This window comes from Procambarus clarkii, chromosome 85 (assembly GCF_040958095.1).
Source record: "Procambarus clarkii isolate CNS0578487 chromosome 85, FALCON_Pclarkii_2.0, whole genome shotgun sequence".
Lineage (NCBI taxonomy): Eukaryota > Metazoa > Arthropoda > Malacostraca > Decapoda > Cambaridae > Procambarus > Procambarus clarkii.
The window spans coordinates 12,994,463-13,014,915 of record NC_091234.1 but is presented as its reverse complement, the minus strand read 5'-3'; the positions used below and the strand labels follow the sequence as shown (position 1 = coordinate 13,014,915).

Here is a 20,453-nt window from a genome sequence, read left to right as displayed (position 1 = left end):
GCGGCATAATGATCACTAATCTGACTGTCTGTATATTGTATGTGTGAAGGACTTGTAGATTGGCTCCTCCAGAGAGGGAGGTTAATTAGTGACCTGAGGATTGCCGGCTGCAGTTCTCTCTCTCAAGCAAGTGATGTCAGCATTAAAATTTGTGTGCGTGTCCAGGATGTTAGATACTGTCACCCAAGTGTCACCCATTCAATTGCTTGACCCTGTACTTTGAGTTGTTTGCTGAGCTTCACTATTTTTATGGGCATGGCTTTCGTTTTCGTGGGGATGAGTTTGATACTAATCTGCTTTGCCTCTTCACTGATGCAGTGTAAGCATTTCAGCCCGCCCTCCAAACAAAGGCCCAAAAGTGATTCCATGCAGCCGCCAAATCCCTGTTTATGAATGAAAACGGTTTACACATAGATTAGATTAGACTTTTTATTCAGGTAAAGGTACATACATTGAGTTACATACATAATGTTGGATTTAAAGATAGAGATAGTACATACAATTCATAAAACGACTAGCACGCATAGCATTTCGGGCAAGGTGAGGGGGGGGGGAAACACTTAGACTAAAACTTAATAGTAATTAAGCTTAAAGTATAAATTGTGTTGAAAAAAATAAAAAATAAAAAATGGGGGGAACAAGGCACAGAATAGCATTTATACAAGTTGGTCAACAAACAGCATTGATTACAATAGTAAGACATGGGTTGACATTTGTAGTGAAATATGTGACTACGACCGTGTGTGCCACCGAGGAGAATCTCGGGGATTGAACTCGGTCATAGTCAAAAGTGCGTGGGAGGTCTTGGGTTGGGGTGAGTAACGTTGTGGGAACGTTGTGGGTCCCAGAGGGTGAAAGGGGCTTGGGGGACTGGGGCAGGTAAGGTTGTGGGAACGTTGTGGGTCCCAGAGGGTGAGGGGCTTGGGGGGGGGGGGGGGGGGTGTGGGGAGGGTGAGGACGTTCTGGGTCACGTAGGTAAAATTTAAGAGATGTTGTGGGTCATGTAGGTAAAATGTATACGAGTAAGAGGTGATAAGTAATGGGAGAGGTATACATCAACAAGTTGATAGTGTGAGAGAGGGAGGAGGAGGGTGGGATGCTCCCACATGGTGTGGGATGGGCAGCTGCATGTGGGACATTGTGGGTCATGTAGGGTAAGTATAGGAACAGGTGGTTGTGAACAGGTGTGCAATAGTAGTAGAAGAATATGTATGAGTATGTGCCGTAGAGTTAATTGCGTGTAGATATATATATATAGTTAAATAACAGTTTGTAGGAAGGATATGTTGAGGGGGCTTAGAGGGGGGCCCCCTACCCCTGACTGGGTAGGAGAACGAGCTTTAAAGATGGGTGGTTAGGGGGTAGGGCACGTGAAGGAGGAGAGGGGAAGGGAGGGGAGCCGGCGGTAGCTTTGACTGATATCCGGGTCTCTCATTCTGGTGTCTGTTTTATGTAGTGTATATATTTACCAATTCTCTGCCTCTGGTGTGGGTCTCCGCGGGTGATTAGTTTTCATGACAGGCTCGAGAGGTGTTCAGCATCTCCCTTCCCCTACCCTGCTTCCAGAGCGCTAAGGATATGCGGCTCATACCTACCACATAGGTCTGAGGAGTGACACCACATGACCACACGAGGTCACCTCTTCGAAGGTTGAGGCATAACTGTTGTGAACATGCTGTTATTCTTAAGAGGGTGGGTGGACCTTCCCCCTTCTCTCTCCCTCCCCTCCCCTAGCTTGCTTCCAAAGGGGTAAGGAGCTGCCTCATAGGCCAGAGGCCGTCACCACATAGCAACATGCCCGCATGTCCACATGGATGTGTGTGGGAGCGAACATTTTTGCGGGTCACCTCTCTGAAGGTTGCGACGTTGTACTGAATGATATAATGATAATGTAGCAATACGCTACAGCATAGCTCACACCACCACATAGGAGCAGCAACACATAGTCATGTGGTTTGCACCACCACTACCATTACCACATGCTAGCAGAGCACTCAGGACCGGCCACATACCGCAATGTAGGAGAACTGTACTGGTGTGTGGTCTTTGAGGCCCCCGCATTTGAGGGGCTGTGTTCGCGTTAAGGTGGTGTCATATGTCGCACCCTCCCCTCACATGCAGGTGACAGTTATCAATTCCTCACTTCACACTTCCCCAGTCCTCCATAAATGAGGCAAAAAAAAAATAGTATTCACATTATATATATAGCTGTATTCATATTGGGCACATATCAGCCTGTGGTCTTGTATGCCTTTCAGCAGTCAATAAGTAGTTACAGGCGTAAATCCCTTATATATATAATTTGGCCGGGGAGGGAGCCTTCGGGGGCGGCTCACCTCTTGGGAGTTTGACACAACTGGACTAAATGACTCGTTACCACACACCATACCCAGCAGGTCCCCCTTCCGCCTTCCTCCCTACACCTAACATTCAAGTCTGTTTAATTTCCCCTTCCGAGGTTGAGGAGGGGCTTACACGCGTCTATATTCATAACAAATAATGACTATAGCCTGAGGTATAGATCTTTTAATTTCGCTTGGACTCTGAGTAACGAGCCTCATCGCATACCAGTCTTCAACTTTCTTCTATCTAATCAAATTACTGCCTGCATTTAAATATAGCATTTAGCATCAGTCAATAGAGCAGTCACTCAGGTAAAAGCCAGTAGGCATTTTTACTGTGTGATGATAATCTCTTTCAAGAGAGATTTGCCCTGCTCTTTCCTATCATCATGTTACTTCAATACATCTACAACATCTAGATACTACAGTCAAGAGTAGTACATATTTAGTAGAAAACGTTTCTACAGAGGGTATACGTACCCTACACTCGCTCTCCACCTCCCCCTCCTCGTCGGTCACCAAACTACCACTTCCAGCCAGCACGCTTCCCATTGGTGAATCGGCGACTCCACTCGACTTCAGCGCCATCTGCATAGCCGATGACTAAGCGTGCACAAGCATTTGGATTTAGAATATTCTGTGCTCTCAAGGCTGATACATCTATCTAATATACGCTCTGTGTAATAGTGGAGGTATTCAGCCAGCAAATATTCTCAGCACCTTTTAATTCATTTTTTGTATTGTTCATTTGTAGAGTAACGTAACCATTGTTTTATTTAATACTATATTTTGACTTTGTATTTTGTTTAACTCGCACTGTACATAGCCAAGGAATTATCTTTGTTCATATTTCAAGTCAATTAAAATTTCATTGTTCATACGATTTGTTTTGCATGTTTTTCCCTTTTACTTGACCACAGGAGGCAACAGCCACGCAGTCAACTTTTTTTTCTGTAAATGTGATTGGCATTGGCACCAGCCATTAGGAGGACTGCCGTACACCTACATTTTTTTCCATCACAACTGAATGTGGGAAACACAATTTCTGGAGTCAGCAGCACTGGGAGACTTGCAGGTAAGTGTTTCCACTACTGCATGAGTATATGTAATTTTTAATCAAACCCTGGAAGCTTCGCCATTACACACATCTGGACTGGAGGTTTGAGGTGTACTGAGATGGGGGGAGGTATGGGGGATGATTATACCCTAACCCCAACCCCAACTCCCTCCCCCTTCCCTTCACTTCTATCCGGGACTGATGACTAAGATGCTATGGGATAGAGGGTGCACGCATTTGTAACTTTGTAGAATAAGGAAAGGTTTGCAACCTCATTCTGTTTATACACGCATTTCTCAGTACACAGAACAACAATAAGTAGTTAAAGGCGTAAAGTCTATATATAAATTTTTATTCTTTAATAAACACTTAAGAGTATCGTCGTCGTAAGCTAGTCGCCGCGTCGTCCTCATCGTATACCAGTCTTCAATTTCTTATAACAAATCAAATCAAGTAAATAGATTCACTCAGTAAACACAGTCAAAGTCAATAAGTAAGCGTTTACTGAATGAGGGAAACATTTTTTGCATCTTAAAAGGTATCTACCAGTCTTCAATTTTTTTTCTTTCACTCAGAGAACTAAGTGAGATCAGAGGTAGAGAGCATGGATGTGGGGTGTGTGTGTAGAACGTGGCACTCTGCATACGGGCAGAGTATCGAATGTGGGACGAGTGTGTGGAATCTGGATTCGGCCGGAGTCTGGTTGTTTGCTGTGTCGAAGTTGAAGCATCTTGCGAGGGTAGGAACTGGATAAGTCCAGTGTTACATTGCTGTTGGTGAATCTAATAATAAATAAATGTTTATTCAGGTAAGGTACATACATACAAGAGGTTTTACAAAAATTTATAGATTTATAGATAGAGCTAGTACTTACAATGCCTAAAGCCACTATTACGCAAAGCGTTTCGGGCAGGAAAAACATTAGACTAAAACTTAATACTAATTGAGGTTAAAGTATAAAATGTGTTGAGAACAATTAAAAATAAAAATAAAAAAAAGGGGGAACATGGCAGAAAAGGCAGCACAAATACAATTAGGACGACAAACATCGTTGTTTAAAAAAAACAGACATGGGTTGACAATGTAGGGGTAAGGTAGGTTACAGGGAATTTATTAGGTAGTGCTTAGTTTTTATCTTAAACTGGTTGAGAGAGGTACAGTCTTTGACATGATTGGGAAGGTCATTCCACATTCTGGGTCCCTTGATTTGTAGAGCATTTGTAGTTTGATTAAGTCGTACTCTTGGAATATCAAAACTGTATTTGTTTCTGGTGTGGTGCTCATGGGTTCTGTTGCAACCTTCAATGAAGCTTTTGAGGTCAGGATTGGCATTACAGTTCAGCGTTTTATATATGTATAACACACATAAGAGAATGTGCAGTGACTTAATATCTAACATATTCAGAGATTTGAGTAGGGGTACCGAGGGATGTCTGGGGCCAGAGTTGGATATTGTCCTAATAGCAGCTTTGTGTTGAGTAATTAAAGGACGTAAATGATTTTGGGTAGTAGAACCCCAAGCACAAATACCATAGTTGAGATATGGATAGATGAGGGAGTTATAAAGCGTGACCAGGGCAGGGCGAGGTACATAATATCTGATCTTAGAAAGAATACCAACAGTTTTTGAAACTTTTTTTTATATATTTAGAATGTGTCCCTGGAAATTTAGCTTGTTGTCAATGAGAACGCCAAGGAATTTGCCATCTATTTTGTTACAAATTTGGGTATTGTTTATCCTGAGATTTATTTGATTAGAAGATTTATTGCCAAACAGAATATAGAAAGTTTTGTCAATGTTAAGGGTGAGTTTGTTGGCAGTTAGCCAAAGATGGACTTTATTTAGCTCAGTATTCACTGTGGCATTTAGAGCAAGGGGGTCAGGATTGGAGTAAATGAAGGTTGTGTAGTAGCAAATAGGTTTGAGGTGTTGGGAGGCATTTGGAAGGTCATTAATGTAGATGAGAAAGAGGAGAGGGTCATGTATTCTGCCCTGAGGAACACCGATGTTGATGGATAGGGTGGGAGAAATTGAATTATTCACAAAAACATACTGGAGCCTGTCAATAAGGCAAGATTTGAGGTATTGCAGGGAGTGTCCTCTGACTCCATAATGATGTAATTTAAGAACAAGGTTTTGTTGGTTGACAGTGTCAAAAGCCTTACGCAGGTCCACAAATAACCCAACAGGGAACTCATTTTTATCAAGAGTTGCATGAATCAAGTTAATCATACAAATAAGTGCATCGTTAGTGCTTTTTTTGGGTCTGAAGCCATATTGACAAGAGCTAAGTATATTGTGTTTGGCTAGATAAGATTAAAGCTTCGTGTAGATTTTAGTTTTTCGAATATTTTTGACAAGTTAGGCAGGATTGATATAGGTCTGTAGTTGTTAACATCTGTGAGATCACCACATTTGTGGACAGGGGTTACTCTTGCTTTTTTTTAGAATATCTGGAAAGGTTTGGAGTTCAAGTGACTTGTTGAAGAGCAATGCAATAGCAGGGGCTAAAGATCTGGAGGCTTTTTTTAAATTAAAGTTGGTATCTCCTCAAAGGCACCAGACTTGGTTTTAAGGGAAAGGATTATCTCATTAACAACAGTGGAATTTCTAGGCTTTAGGTACAGAGACTGTGGATAGTTACCTGTAAGATAGTCCTTAACATCAGTACTGGAAGATGGAATGTCATTTGCAAGGGATGACCCAATGGAAGAGAAGAACCTATTGAACTCAATAGCAGAATCAGAGGCTGAAAGCTGACCATCGTTATAGGACAAGAGTGTTGGTTTGGTTTTTAAAATCTTCTTTGATCCCAAAATTTGTGAAATTGTGCTCCAAGTTTTTTTAATGTTGTTCTTTATTTGGGTAAATTTATCTTCGTAGTATTTAGTTTTGGCTCGTCTAATTATTTTAGATAGCAATAACGAGTAATTCTTTGAGAATTCTTTGGAGACGGTTCCTAACCTATGCTTCTTCTCAAGGTCATGTTTTTTATTAATGGATTTAAGTATTCCCTTTGTAAGCCAAGGATTGTTTAGCCTTTTGGTTGTGACTTGTTTCGTTAGCATAGGACAGTGGGTGAGTTTTTTGAAGAAAGATTGCACTGCTAGGTTGATGTCCCCTATGTTGCCTAACTCAGACTCCCAGTTGACATTAGCAACAGCAGTTATAAAATTGTCTATAGCAGTTTCATTGTGCAGCCTAAAGCTTAACTCCCTTGTCTCTAGAGGTGGTTTGTTAATGTTAGATAAGAGAAATGTGGGGTAATGGTCTGTAGTGCTATCGGTGATTATACCTGAAGTAAGCGGAGAGGTTATGTTGGTCCAGATGTGATCTAGAGTCGTGGCAGTACTATCAGTGATTCTAATAGGTCTAGTGATAAAGGGTATGAGGAAGCAGGAATTCATACAGTTGAGGAAGCTAACAGCAGTAGGGTGTTCAGGCTCGCAGAGGTCAACATTAAAGTCCCCTGCGATAATTAGATGGTTTTTGTTCAGTCTGTTATCTAGTATTAGATTTCTAAGGTTTGAGTTGAATTCGGACACATCAATGTTAGAAATTCTATAGACTGCACCTACAGACAGGACACTCAGCACCCTTGACTCTGAAACTGGCGAAGATATACTCCCCACAGCAGTCTCTAGTGCTAATTATTTTTAAGCATGTTAGTTCTTGGTGGTAGTAAAGAGCAGTACCACCACCTCTCTGAATTTGACGACAGTTGTGAATTGCTGAGTAGTTTGGCATGTTAAAGAGTTGAGTAGTATCCTCTTTTAACCACGTTTCAGTAAGTATAATAAAAGAGAATTTGTTGTCAATAGTATCAATCAAGGCACTAACATCATCGAAGAGTTTACCTAGGGATGTAACGTTCAAGTCGATTACAGAGATATTGTGATTATATGTTAAAACATTGTTTACATCATGTGCTGTAAAATCTCTGCAATTTTGATCATTAAAGTGATGATTGTCATAGATAGTGGATAAGAGATTTAGTTCTGGGTCTATACTTGTCTGCATAAAAAGGCTTGTTGTAGGAAAACAAGGCAAGAATGGCAATTACAAAATAGAATTTTGATATAAAAGGGGAAAAAAACAAGACTACAAAACAAACACAAAATGAACAAAAAAGAAAAATGAGGTAGATTGCTTACAAGTACTCTCAGGTACACTGTAAGTAATAATTTGCATTTTGAGACACAGGCAAAGCCAGGGGTACAATGGAGTAAGGCAGTTGGCGAGGCTAGGCAACCTAGGTAATAAATGAAATCAAAGAAAACAAAAATTGAATAATAAACATAGACAAATTTAAGCTAATGATTATTTACTATAAATAGTTTAGTTATGGTCGTGTAATTAATAAGACCTAAAGAAATATTAATGCACTCAATTAATTAAGTCCAATACATGACTAGTAAAAAGTAAATTAAAAATTAATTTAGAAAGTGAAACAAAGAGAGTTAGGATATCTAGCCCGCACAAGGTGACACGGGGGTTAATTATGTTGACTCATTGAGAATGATAGGAAGGTGAGACAAACTACATTGGGAGAGGAAAGTGTTGAGATTTTCCTCATTAGCAATTGTAAACATTTTACCTACTGAAGTCTTTCTCACTTTAATCAAGCCATCTCCAACGAAGCACTGATGAATCGCATCTGGGTTTTGATGACGGATTTGACGCAGGCGGTAGAGGAGTTGCTGTCTTTTTCTAGTCAAGCACTCGTTGATGTAAATTCCCTGTCGTTGGGATGCAGCTGTCCAGACAAGATGCGATTTCATGAACTGGGAAGCCAGCTTCAGGCGAATTTTCCGCTGGTTTTGTCCTGATGGATTCTTTTGCCTACTCTGTAGGCAGCAATAATGTCTGTTTTGTCTAGATTGACCTGTAATTTGTTTTTTAAGAGAGACTGAAATATTTCAATACACTTTTCACCTTCACTTTCCACAGGAATATCTTGGGACGACACAACTACAGAGTCAAGCAGCTTTTGCTGATCTTGTTCATCCTAGGAGATGGAATGTTGGGCGGATAATGTACTGATACATGCAGTTATTTTGCTGAGAGCTTCCTCTTGTTTTTTTATGGCTTCATCAGTTTTCAGACGAATGTTTTCCTCACGGAGATTATTCAAGTCATGCTGGAGTTGATCTTGGCTAGCCTTAAAGTTTCTAATCTCTCTCTAATCTTTCTAATCTCTCTCAAGCGTTTGTACTGAACAACTGTTGGAGTTAGACTGATGATGATTTGCTATCGACTGCCTATATTACCGGTTCACATCTCACCTGACCATCCTCTAGCTGGTTCGGGAAGAGGTATTAACTGTACATTTGGGAAAAGGTATTGTAATTAGTGGACAAGTAGAATTAACAGACCCATCTCATTATCTGCATACAAGCTAATGAGAATTTGGAGCCAGTACATTATTGATATAATATACTGTACTTGCTACAATTCTATTATATCGTCATTTATGAACTTAACTTTATTTCTTGATTTTGACTTTAGGCTTTGAATGTTTGCAAATAATATTGATTTTCCATATTGTGTCACTTCAGGTGGGTTTTGAGAATTCTCCCTCTCCATCACGATCCAAGGTGTGTTATGGAATTGAGTCGTCCAACTTTGGAAGTAAAGTGAATTTTATTCAGGAAAGTACATAAATAGTTGTTTTACAAACATAATGTTGGATTTATAGATAGAGCTAGTACATACAATACCTAAAGCCACTAGTACGCATAGCGTTTCAGGCAAGGTAAGGTGGGGGAAAAAACTTAAGACTAAAGCTTAATAGTAATTGAGGCTAAAGTATAAATTCCATTGAAAAAAAAAGAAAATAAAAGAAGGGGGGGGGAACAAGGTAGAAAATAGCCAATACACAAGTTGGTCAACAAAGCATTGTTTAAAAATAGTAAGACATGGGTTAACATTTAAGGGTAAGGTAGGTTACATGGAGTTTATTAGGTAGTACGTGTACTTAGTTTTTCATCTTAAACTAGTTGAGTAAGTAATTATCAAAAATAGACACTAAACGGGAAGGCTATGTAGCACCATCAAATGTGTGGAATAATCATAGGGCGCTAAATATCACTAAGGATGCCAATATGAAAACACAAATGCATAAGGCGAATGATATCAAAAGTATCCGATTCACCAAGTATTCTATCGAGGGGACAAGTGACAACGAGGGACAGTTGGAAAGCAAGACACACGCTCGTCCTGGAAGTCAGGACATTCAACAAAGATATGCACTTCTGTAAAAGGGACAATGCAGTTTGGACAATAAGGAGCATGGCGGCGCTCCATTAAATGTCCATGAGTTAAGCATGTATAGCCAATACACAACCTGTCCAGGGCCATTTCCCACCGCTAGTTACAGTGATAGGGGGGAAGGCCACATACAAACACAACTCTTAAGAGTACGCAGTTTATTACCAGTAACAGAAGACCAACAACCTTGGCCAACGGGCAAGGATGGAGGAATGAATAACTGGGTAAAAGTCGGAAATAAGGAATACCTTTACGGGAGATGGGACAAGTGCGGATTACTTCCTTAGCGGCAGCTTCCGCACACACATTAAAGAGACACCAATAAGGGTGGCAAACCCAGCAAAACTCTACTGTCTTAAATCTACTGGAGATAAGAAACAGCCAATGTTGAATCTTGACTACCACCGGATGGACTGCATTAAAGGACTCCAGAGCCATGAGGGCACTGCAAGAGTCAACTACAACCACAAAAGGAGGATTGACAGCAAGATAGCAGTAGACGAAGAGCATAAAGTTCTGCCGTGAAGATACTAGTCTCCGGAGGCAGGCGACACAGATAGGTGCGGTCAAGAAAAACAAATAAGTAGCCTGCACCGTCTGCAAACTTAGAGCCATTGGGGAAGATGAAAATGGAGCGAGAGTGTGAAGAAAAGAGTTAAAGAAAAAGACGTTTCAGAACAGTAGAAGGGGTAAAAGCTTTAATGACGTGGGTCAGGGATTTACAAAATTTAGGAAGGGTGACCCTCCACGGGGGCGAGGACGGAACAATACGAAGAAAAATATTGATAATATTAACCGAAAGAGAATTTTATAGGCGAGACAGCCAGATAGAAAGAGGGAGGTGGTGAAGGGGAACCAGGAACTACAGGAGAGGTAAAAAATCAATTGAAATTGAAATTGAAATAAGTTTATTGAGGTAAAATACACACAAAGGGATGAGGTAGCTCAAGCTATTCTCACCCCGTTCAGTACATACATAGACACACATCACAAACAATAAACCTGTTACCAAACATTCTGAGAGATAAACATGTACATTTCCTCCTTCACAAGTGGTATGGTATCAGACGTACACAAACACTTTTATGACCTAGTTATACGGATAATTCAACAAAATATTACAGTCTTGGTGCAAAATTCTTATATCTCTCAAGAATATCATCAACCTTTCCTTTGTGACACATCCAGGCTATTTGCTCAGGAACAGTCCTTATCTCAGTGTTTCTATATACATTAATCAACGGACAATCAAGAACATAATGGGCAAGGGTGTGAGACCTTAACATACCACATAGTTTACACTTCGTGTCATTATCATGAACGCCTATCCCATATTCCCAGTAATATTTGTACCCAAGCCTGAGCCGCATGTACACAGAGTCACTCCAAGCATTTCTCCTTTTACCATAAGTGAAAAGGGTGTTTTGACTCGCATACATGTAGTGTTGCATGGTTAGACTTCTCTCGTACATTATCCCTCTCCTCTCCACTCCTGCCTGTGCCTGAATATTTCTGATTTTGCTTCTTATTTGTCTCATTGTGAATTCACATTCAATGTCAATTTGTGGTTTTGATGTGGCACGTTTGGCCAAGTCATCCGCCACCTCGTTGAGCACTATTCAACATGAGATGGAATCCACATGAATTTCACACTATGACCTTTCAGCTAAAAATCAAAGAACGACATAGTCGAGAGTGAGGGTGTTGTAAGAACCCTGCAAAGTAGAGAAGGCAGTAGCGATCAAGGTGGTCCTGTAGAGACAGGAAACCAATTTCAACATACAATCAGAGGATAGGAGCCTAACAAAAGACACCAGAGCTGAGGCACAACCCAGTATATTGCAAAGCATCAAAACAGCGAAGAGTAGAAGGAGAAGTAGATGAGTAAGCAGGGCAACCATAATCGAGTTTAGACAGTACGAGAGAGGAGTGCAAAGAGAGGAGGGTGCCCCTATCCGCTCCCAAAAAAGTATGTTACAAAACCTTAAGTAGGTTAAGGGCCTTAGAGCATTCAACATGTAGGTAGGAGATATGGGTTGACCAAGACAAAAGCTTTAATGTGGCAAAGATTAACCATAAAAGCTTAGCGGAATTTTTGAACACAAGGGGATGACCATAAAGCGACAAAGAGGGACGAAGAACGACTTGCTTCCGAGTAAAAGTTGTAGTTCAAGTCTTGTTTGCAGAGAACTTGAAGCCATGATTGGTGGCCCAAGAAGACACGGCATCAATCGCAAGTTGAAGCCGCCATTGAAGGAGAGACGAATCATCATTTCGACAGCAAAGGGTAAGATCATCGATATAGAGAGCAGAGAAAATGCCAAAAAGAAGGGAGAAAAGATGACCATTGAAGGGCAACCAGAAAAAAAAGAGTGGTGCTCAGAACACTACTTTGGGGCACACCTTCGTATTGCCGAAAAAGAGGCAGAGAGAGTGGCACCAAGCCTCACTCTCAAGGAATAACGAGAGAGGAAGCTTTGGAGGAAGAGAGGGAGATTTCCACGATGGCCAAAAGAACGAAGTTGGGGCAGAATATGGGATCTCCAGGTGGCGTCGTAAGCTTTTTACAGGTCTGAAATTACAGCAACAACAGAGGTATGCGCAGCAAAAGCAGTGCGAATATAGACCTCAAAGTTCACCAGGACATCAGTCGTGCTGCGGCACTTGCAAAAACCAAACTGTGATTGGGAGAGGTGGTGATAGTGTTCCAAGAACCACATCAGATAAACATTGACCATACGTTCAAAGAGTTTGCAGACACAACTCGTGAGGGCAATAGGGTGGAAGTCCTTAGGAGATGTCCAGAGATACCCCGGTTTCCGAATAAGGAGTACAATGGCATCGCGCCAGTCTTCATGGACTGACAACGACTCCCAGACCTGGTTATACAAATTCAGTAAATACTGAGATGTGCATGGAAGGACATGGCGAAGTATCTCATAATGTATTCTGAGCCCACTGCCATTGAATCGCAGAGAGCCAGGGCAGACTGAAGTTCAAAGAGAGAGAAGGGATCATATAGGAAAGTTGGAGAGGAGTGGGAAAATCTAAGGGATGAGATTCAAAAACGGGCTTACGAAGGAAGGACGGATTGAGGAAGATGAGAACCGGAGTTATAAGTGGAAAAATGGAAACCCAGTTTTGTTACGACTGTCACTGGGTCCGCCACAAGAGTACCATGGAGTGAAGGATTGGCGAGACATCTGGAACAAACTTACCCGCTATCTTGCAGATTTTCTCCATGATCTGTAGTAGAGGAGTATCGGACGTAATAGTGGAGACATAAGACTTCTAACTCTCACGTTTAGCTGAACAGCTGGTCTTTCGGACCATCACACTTGCCTTCCAAAACAAAATAAAAGAATTGGCTGTCTGCTGGCATTTCTTCCAGGCTGCACGCTTACAGCGGACAGCCCGAGCACAGTCCGCATTCCATCAGTGAATGAACTTCTGGGTGCCCCGGGAGTCAGAACAAGGAATAGAGCTGAGGGCAGCGTCGAAGACGGTGTCATGAAAAAGGAGAAGGGCACGAGGGAGAGGCAGAGTAGAGAGGTCAGAGAGAGTAGCACGGAGGGTGAATAAATTCCAGTCAGCCTTGGCAAACTGCCACCTAGGAAAGGAGAGGGGGTTATCTTGAGATGATTTTGGGGCTTAGCGTCCCCGCGGCCCGGTCCTCGACCAGGCCTCCTTTTTGTTACACACCCCCAGGAAGCAGCCTGCAGCAGCTGTCTAATGCCCAGGTACCTATTTACTGCTAGGTAACAATGGCAGCAGGGTGAAAGAAACTCTGCCCATTTGTTTCCGCCTCAACCTGGGATAGACTACGATAGACTCAAGACTACGAATCCAATGCGCTGTCCACTCAGCTCTCAGGGGAGGATGAAAAGAGAAAAGGTAACAAGGATAGGGAAATGGTCACTGTTATGGAGGTCATCAAGAACCTGTCACGTGAAATCTAAGGAAAGAGACGACGAGCAGAGAGAAAGATCAAGACAGGAAAGGGTGCTAGTTCGAGTCCACGTGAGTGGGTTCACCAGAATTCAGAAGAGACATGAAAGAAGAGAGGACGAACGGTTCCAGAAGGCGGCCTCTAGTGTTTGTCAGAACATCACCCCAGAGGGTATGTCGACAGTTGAAATCACTCAACAGGAGCACAGGTCTGGCAAGGAGTTCAGTAGGTGCTGAAGACCAGGAAGAGAAAGCAGGACATTTGGGAGATAAATGGAACAGACTGTATACCATTTACTCACAAAGACACAGGCTGCAAAGATAGGCGATTGAAAAGTAGGGGGACGAAGGGAATGTCAGTAAAAATCAAGAGAGCAGTAGAGTTATGGGCCCCAGCAAAAGCCTGGAGGGGGAGGAGGAGAAAGGAATAACAACGAAAGTGACCAGGACGAGCACCAAGCATCGGCTCCTTTTGACATATACAAAGTGGTGAAAACTGTGCAATCTGAAGTTGGAGTTCATTGAAGTTGACATAAATCCTAGAAAATTCCATTGAAGAATAGACATTGTCAAAAGGATAGAGGACAGCAACAGAGAACAATGAAGAAACAGAGGTAAAGAAGAACACGGCATATTAAATGAGCTCAGGGTCAATGAAATTAGGGTTAGGGGGCATAGGTCAACTTAGTAAGGATGGAGAAAAGGGAGCAGGAGAATAGACCAGAGGCGAGCGGACGAGGTCCGGAGGAGTGGAGGCAGAGACCAGAGAGTGCACCTTAGCAAGGGCAGCAATCGAAAGAGAATCAGAGTCTAAAGAAACTTCCATAGCTAGGACAGAGGGCCCGACCACCAAAATGGGAGGGGATGGAGCGATAAAGTCTGAGGTGGGGGGGGGGGGGGGGGTGGGAAAGAAAGCCATGTCTTCTTACGCGCCGGGAAGGAGAGAGGAGTGGAGCCAGGCTTACGTTTATGACTCAGACAGGTGTTCCAGCAACAACATACTGGGCGACAGACTCAATTGTCTCAACAGAGGAAGAAGAACGGTAGCAAACAACATGAAGATTGCTGGGAGGATGATGGACAACAGCCTGGACAGACAGGCAGTATGGAGAGCCAAGAGACTCGGGGAAGGGTTGGGAAGAAGGATCAGGGGAATATAGGAAAGAAGATATGGGAGACATGGCAGACTGGGAAGGAAGGGATGAAACTTCAGATGGAGAACCAGGAGGGGGCCCCCTCGGGACAAAATGTAAAGGAAAAGGGGAGGAGGTGGTGAGTGTGTCTGGGTCTAAGGCCTGGAAACGGGTGTGAGATTGAGTAAGGTGGAAATGATGAGGAAAGGTAGAACACAACACGTGATCATAAGATACCCAAATGAAAGGGTTGAGATGGCAGACTTGACATCTCGCCTCAGGAAAAGACAAACGAGCCCAGTGTTTCAAGACGAGGACGGCTTCCTCAAGTTTGAAGTGAATACACACGCGAGAGAAGGTAGGTTGGGCTTCACCACAATTGAGGCAGCGAGCCTGGGGAGAAGAGCACTCTTAGAGTGCCCTTCATCCCAACACATGGGGCATAGACACACAGTACTGGTGCATTTGAAGGCACCAAGCCCGAACTTCCAGCACTTATTACAAAGTCTATGAGAGGGACTGTATTCCTGAACGGAGCATCCAGGACCAGCAAGAATTACAGAAGATGGAAGGGTCCGACTATCAAAGGTAATTTTCACAACTCGAAAGGGTTGAGGGCAACGACCACGAGGGGGTCGAGTGAACGTGTCCACCTAGAAGACAGACTGGCCTTGGGCTTCGTGGATATGTTTAATATCCTCGTTGCAGTCTTTTAGGTCTCGAAAACCAATTGCAACATGGTGCGGGAGAACAGTGTCAACACTGGCATCTAACCGAGCGTTTTTGGAGGCCCAAAAAGGGGTCTCCCCAATGCAGGACAATGCGGCTAAGTGGGAAGCTACATCCTGAGGAGCAGCGACAACATGTGTACCCAGACAGGCGGGCCTAAAAGTAACAGAGGCATCTACCAAATCAACAAGGTGTTTATGGAGAGAGAAATCGTCAGGTGGTGTAGAATCCAGATGGTTGAGATCAAAGTATTTAGCCCACATAGCAGGACCAAACAAGGCGTAGTACGTATTAGTATGGGAGGGGATCATGCGAGAGCGGCCGTGGTGGGGACGGCTTTGAGAACCCTCCAGAGAGGGGGGGGGGGGGGTAAAAGGTGCAGTAGTCACAATGAGAGACAGAGCCGTGCCAGGGGACAAGATGGTCACCACTGGGGGCTTGTGGCTCGACCGTATCACAGAGGAGGGACGATAGCGGGGTGGGGTGGGGGGTAGTTGTCTGGTCTGGACCCAATGTAGCGGGGCAATAGAGCCCAGTCTTCCATCACAGTCCGATTTCAACCAGCAGTCTCCGTGGTGTAGTGGTAAGACACTCGCCTGGCGTTCCGCGAGCGCTGTCATGGGTTCGTATCCTGGCCGGGGAGGATTTACTGGGCGCAATTCCTTAACTGTAGCCTCTGTTTAACGCAACAGTAAAATGTGTACTTGGATGAAAAAAACGATTCTTCGCGGCAGGGGATCGTATTCCAGGGACCATAGGATTAAGGATTTGCCCGAAACGCTACGCGTACTAGTGGCTGTACAAGAATGTAACAACTCTTGTATATATCTCAAAAAAAAAAAAAAAAAAAAAAATTTAGGGGCCTGGTCGCCCACCCCTTGAGCCTGGGCAAGAGAGGTCAAGTCAGTATCCATATATCATATGACAGACTTCACTCACTGTGGGCGAGTGATGGGAGCATTTGTGAGGTGCCTGCACCTCCCCCTCCCCCCAAGGGTAGAGGGCCAGACTTCACTCACGGTGGGTGTGTGTTGGAGGCACTTGTGAGGTGCCTGCACCCCCCCCCCCCCCCCGAGGGTAGATGGCAAGACTTCACTCACGGTGGGTACCTACTTGATAGGGTTCTGGGAGTTCTCCTACTCCCCAAGCCTGACTGACTTGTGAGAGTTTGGTCCGCTAGGTTGTCTCACTGCTCCAAACCACTAAGTTCCACTAGTTTGGTTCACTAGTCCACAAAGTGTGTGTTGGGGGCAGTTATGAGACGCCTGCACCCCCCGAGGGTAGAGACGGCCAGACCTCACTCACGGAGGGTGTGTGTTGAGAGCACTTGTGAGGCACCTGCACCCCCCGAGGGTAGAGACGGCCAGACCTCACTCACGGAGGGTGTGTGTTGAGAGCACTTGTGAGGCACCTGCACCCCCCGAGGGTAGAGACGGCCAGACCTCACTCACGGAGGGTGTGTGTTGAGAGCACTTGTGAGGCACCTGCGCCCCCCGAGGGTAGAGACGGCCAGACCTCACTCACGGAGGGTGTGTGTTGAGAGCACTTGTGAGGCACCTGCGCCCCCCGAGGGTAGAGAAGGCCAGACCTCACTCACGGAGGATGTGTATTGGGAGCACTTGTGAGGCGCCTACACCACCCCCCCTCCCCCATGAGGGTAGAGACGTCCAGACCTCACTCATGGAGGGTGTGTGTTGGGAGCACATGTGAGGCACCTGCACCACCCGAGGTTAGAGACGGCCAGACTTCACTCATGGAGGGTGTGTGTTGGGAGCACTTGTGAGGCGCCTGAATCCCGAGGGTAGATATGGCCAGACTTCACTCATAGCGGGTGTAATGGGAGCACTTGTGAGATGCCTGCACCCCCGAGGGTAGAGACGGCCAGACTTCACTCACGGAGGGTGTGTGTTGGGAGCACTTGTGAGGCGCCTGCACCCCCCGAAAGTAGAGACTGCCTGACTTCACACACGGAGGAAGTGTGTTGGGGGTACTTGTGAAGCGCCTGCACCCCGAGGGTAGACACAGCCAGACTTCACTTACGGAGGGTATGTGTTGGGAGCACTTCAGAGGCACCTGTAGTAGCCATGCTGCGGCCCATCATCATAAAGAAAGGCCAAAGTCCATTAATTGCATCCGCCAAATCCCATTTTTTAATGAAATACTGTTTTACATACGACTCACAACTAATGACGTTCAAAAATCTTCTTGAACAACTGTTTCACTGATGACTTTTGTCGTCAGCAAAGCAGACAACAAAAAAGTGGCTGACAACTTTTGTTCAAACCAAAATGCTGTAAACTCTTCACCTTCATAAATCAAATACAAATATTTGCCAACAGAACCTAACCAATGCCTAAATATGCACAGTATGCTAATATATAAAAATATTAATTTCTATCTGAGAAAATTCCAATTTTAAATGAACAGCATATTTAAATTTATAAATGAATATTTGGGGTCGACCACTGGATGGAATGAACTTGGTCTGAGGTTGCATGCTGAAGGTCAGCTTCAGTGTTGATCTTGGGGTGTGGTCACTGGTGAAGACTGTGGCTGCTACTTCAGTCAAGGCTGGGTTCAGGGTGTTTATGCTGGAGATGATCCCATCGTTGGCGTGGTCAGCGATGCGTTGACCAATTTACCTGGCAAATACTGTACAGTCCTATCTGCCAGGTAGTGTTGTGGAGGTGAGAATGAGGATGGTGCAGGTGTAATGTTGGCTGCAGTGATTTTCATCAGTACTTCACCCTTACTGAAGGAGCGGTTCTCCCTGAAGTGAAATTTATCCTTGTACATCATGATGCAGGTGGTCCTGGACCATAGATGTGTCGGTACACAGCTTACTCCAACTGCTACCCGCTCAGCGGGATGTAGGTATGGAAGGAGTGGCTGTGGGAGCAGAGTCCTCTCACGTTGCTGGCTTGCATGAGTCCAACTGTCACTCCTGGCTGTGCACCTATTATTGTATTTGTTTTAAATATTCATATTTTTATTTGCTCACTTTGAGGCAATGAATTTCATAACTTTGAGGTAATTTTATAAGATGAACAAGGTCTGAAGTTTTGCATGGACAACATTAGCTCAAAGTTTTAGCAACTTTTTACAACTTCATACATTTATGTTTCTGTAACCTCAGATCGAACAGTGCCATAGCTTTAAAAACTTTCCAGGAACGTGGTAACTGTAAATTGGTTGCTGGGCTAAAACCCTACCTGACACAAGAGTAATTAGGACTTCATGTTGAGCAGGGCGAGCTCTATGCTGTTGCATTTAAACATCCCACTGGACAGGATGGTATTTCCAATACATCCAGTAATTCTAGGTTGATGTTCTGATAATTCTGTTACAAGAGAAGATGTGGACCATGGGGGTGTGAGACACTGGACCAAGACAGAGATCTAGAATGCCTACACATAAATTTCCATGTGCTCAATGTCATCCACAATCTGTATATTAAGATGATTACTGTATATAGCAAAAATAAGTTGCTAACCATTCCTAATATTGAAGTGAGAATTACTAATGTCCTTGTGTCTAGCACTGAAGTGACTACTAATGATTGTTTTGTGACCATTAACTAGTAATGGGATTTCTCATATATTAAAATAATTACTTCATAATCAATGTTTTAATTTCATTGATCATTGCTTACCAATTTCCTTACTCGGCACATAATTATGTGAAGAAAGCACTGAGAGATATGAGAATAAGGAGCTAGAATAAGAAGAAATGAAGGAATGGTTCCAAAGCACTTGGACCATCAGGATTCAAGTGTCACTTTACTATCAAGTCCAAGAGATGGAAATTATGACAAATTTTGGGGGGATAATATACTGAAAAATTTTCCAGGTATAAATAAACAATGTTACATTAAGCACAATTCTTTATTATTTAAAAACTGTTACAGTGACCTTGTATGTAGAGAGAACTATTAAGTTCTATGTAATAATTAAAGGGCCATAAGTAATCCTCAACTATTACACTTTTTTCTATCTATAAATATAAATTAGTAATAAACAAAAGCCACATTATTTGCATCTATTAAAATACAAAACGCAACTGCAAAACAAATGTAAATAGCAAGTCACAATAATGTGGTGTAAAATTAGACACCCAATCCACATCTGAAATAAAGAAGCTATGACATTTCAGTCCATCCTAGACAATTATCAAGTCTTCATAATGGTTCAGGACAGACCGAAATGTCACCACTTAATTTGTTTTTTGATGTGCAGGTTGAGTTGCCAATCAAATTGATATTGGCTACTTCTATATCTGGCAACACCAAGGCCTCTAGTGTTTGATTACAAGTCTATATAATCAACATATAAACCTGCACTTACAAATTATCATCACTTTTAATAAAAAGTGATGATAATAAGGAATTGGAAAACACCTCCTGAAGGGAGTTCAGGAATAGAAGCATCATGAGAAAAATTAAACACCCGCATGTGCCTCACTGATGGACTGCAACACACATGCAGCAGCCACATGTGTCTCACTGATGGACTGCAACACATCTGCAGCAGCCACATGTGCCTCACTGATGGACTGCAACACATCTGTAGCAGCCACATGTACTTCACTGATGAACTGCAACACACCTGCAACAACCACGTGTGCCTCATTGATGGACTGCAACACATCTGCTGCAGCGACATGTGCCTCACTGATTGACTGCAACACATCTGTAGCAACCACATGTGCCTCACTGATGAACTGCAAAACACCTGCAGCAGCCACCTGTGCCTCACTAATGGACTGCAACACACCTGCAACAGCAACATGTGCCTCACCGATGGACTGCAAAACACCTGCAACCGCCACATGTACCTCACTGATGGACTGCAACACACCTGCAACAGCCACATGTGCCTCACTGATGAACTGCAACATACCTGCAGCAGCCACCTGTGCCTCACTGATGGAATGCAACACACCTGCAACAAGCAAATGTGCCTCACTGATGGACT

General features: G+C 43.5%; 1 protein-coding gene across 1 annotated transcript in view; it reads right to left on the bottom strand.

Annotated features, from left to right (window-relative positions):
* Positions 1-12,234: 12,234 nt before the first annotated feature.
* The window catches only part of LOC138358691 (uncharacterized), a 47,073-nt gene continuing 38,854 nt past the window's right edge, over positions 12,235-20,453 (bottom strand). The window contains exon 24 of the mRNA XM_069316846.1: positions 12,235-12,549. Coding sequence (XP_069172947.1) covers positions 12,235-12,549 — 315 coding nt within the window. The remainder of the gene's footprint in view (positions 12,550-20,453) is intronic.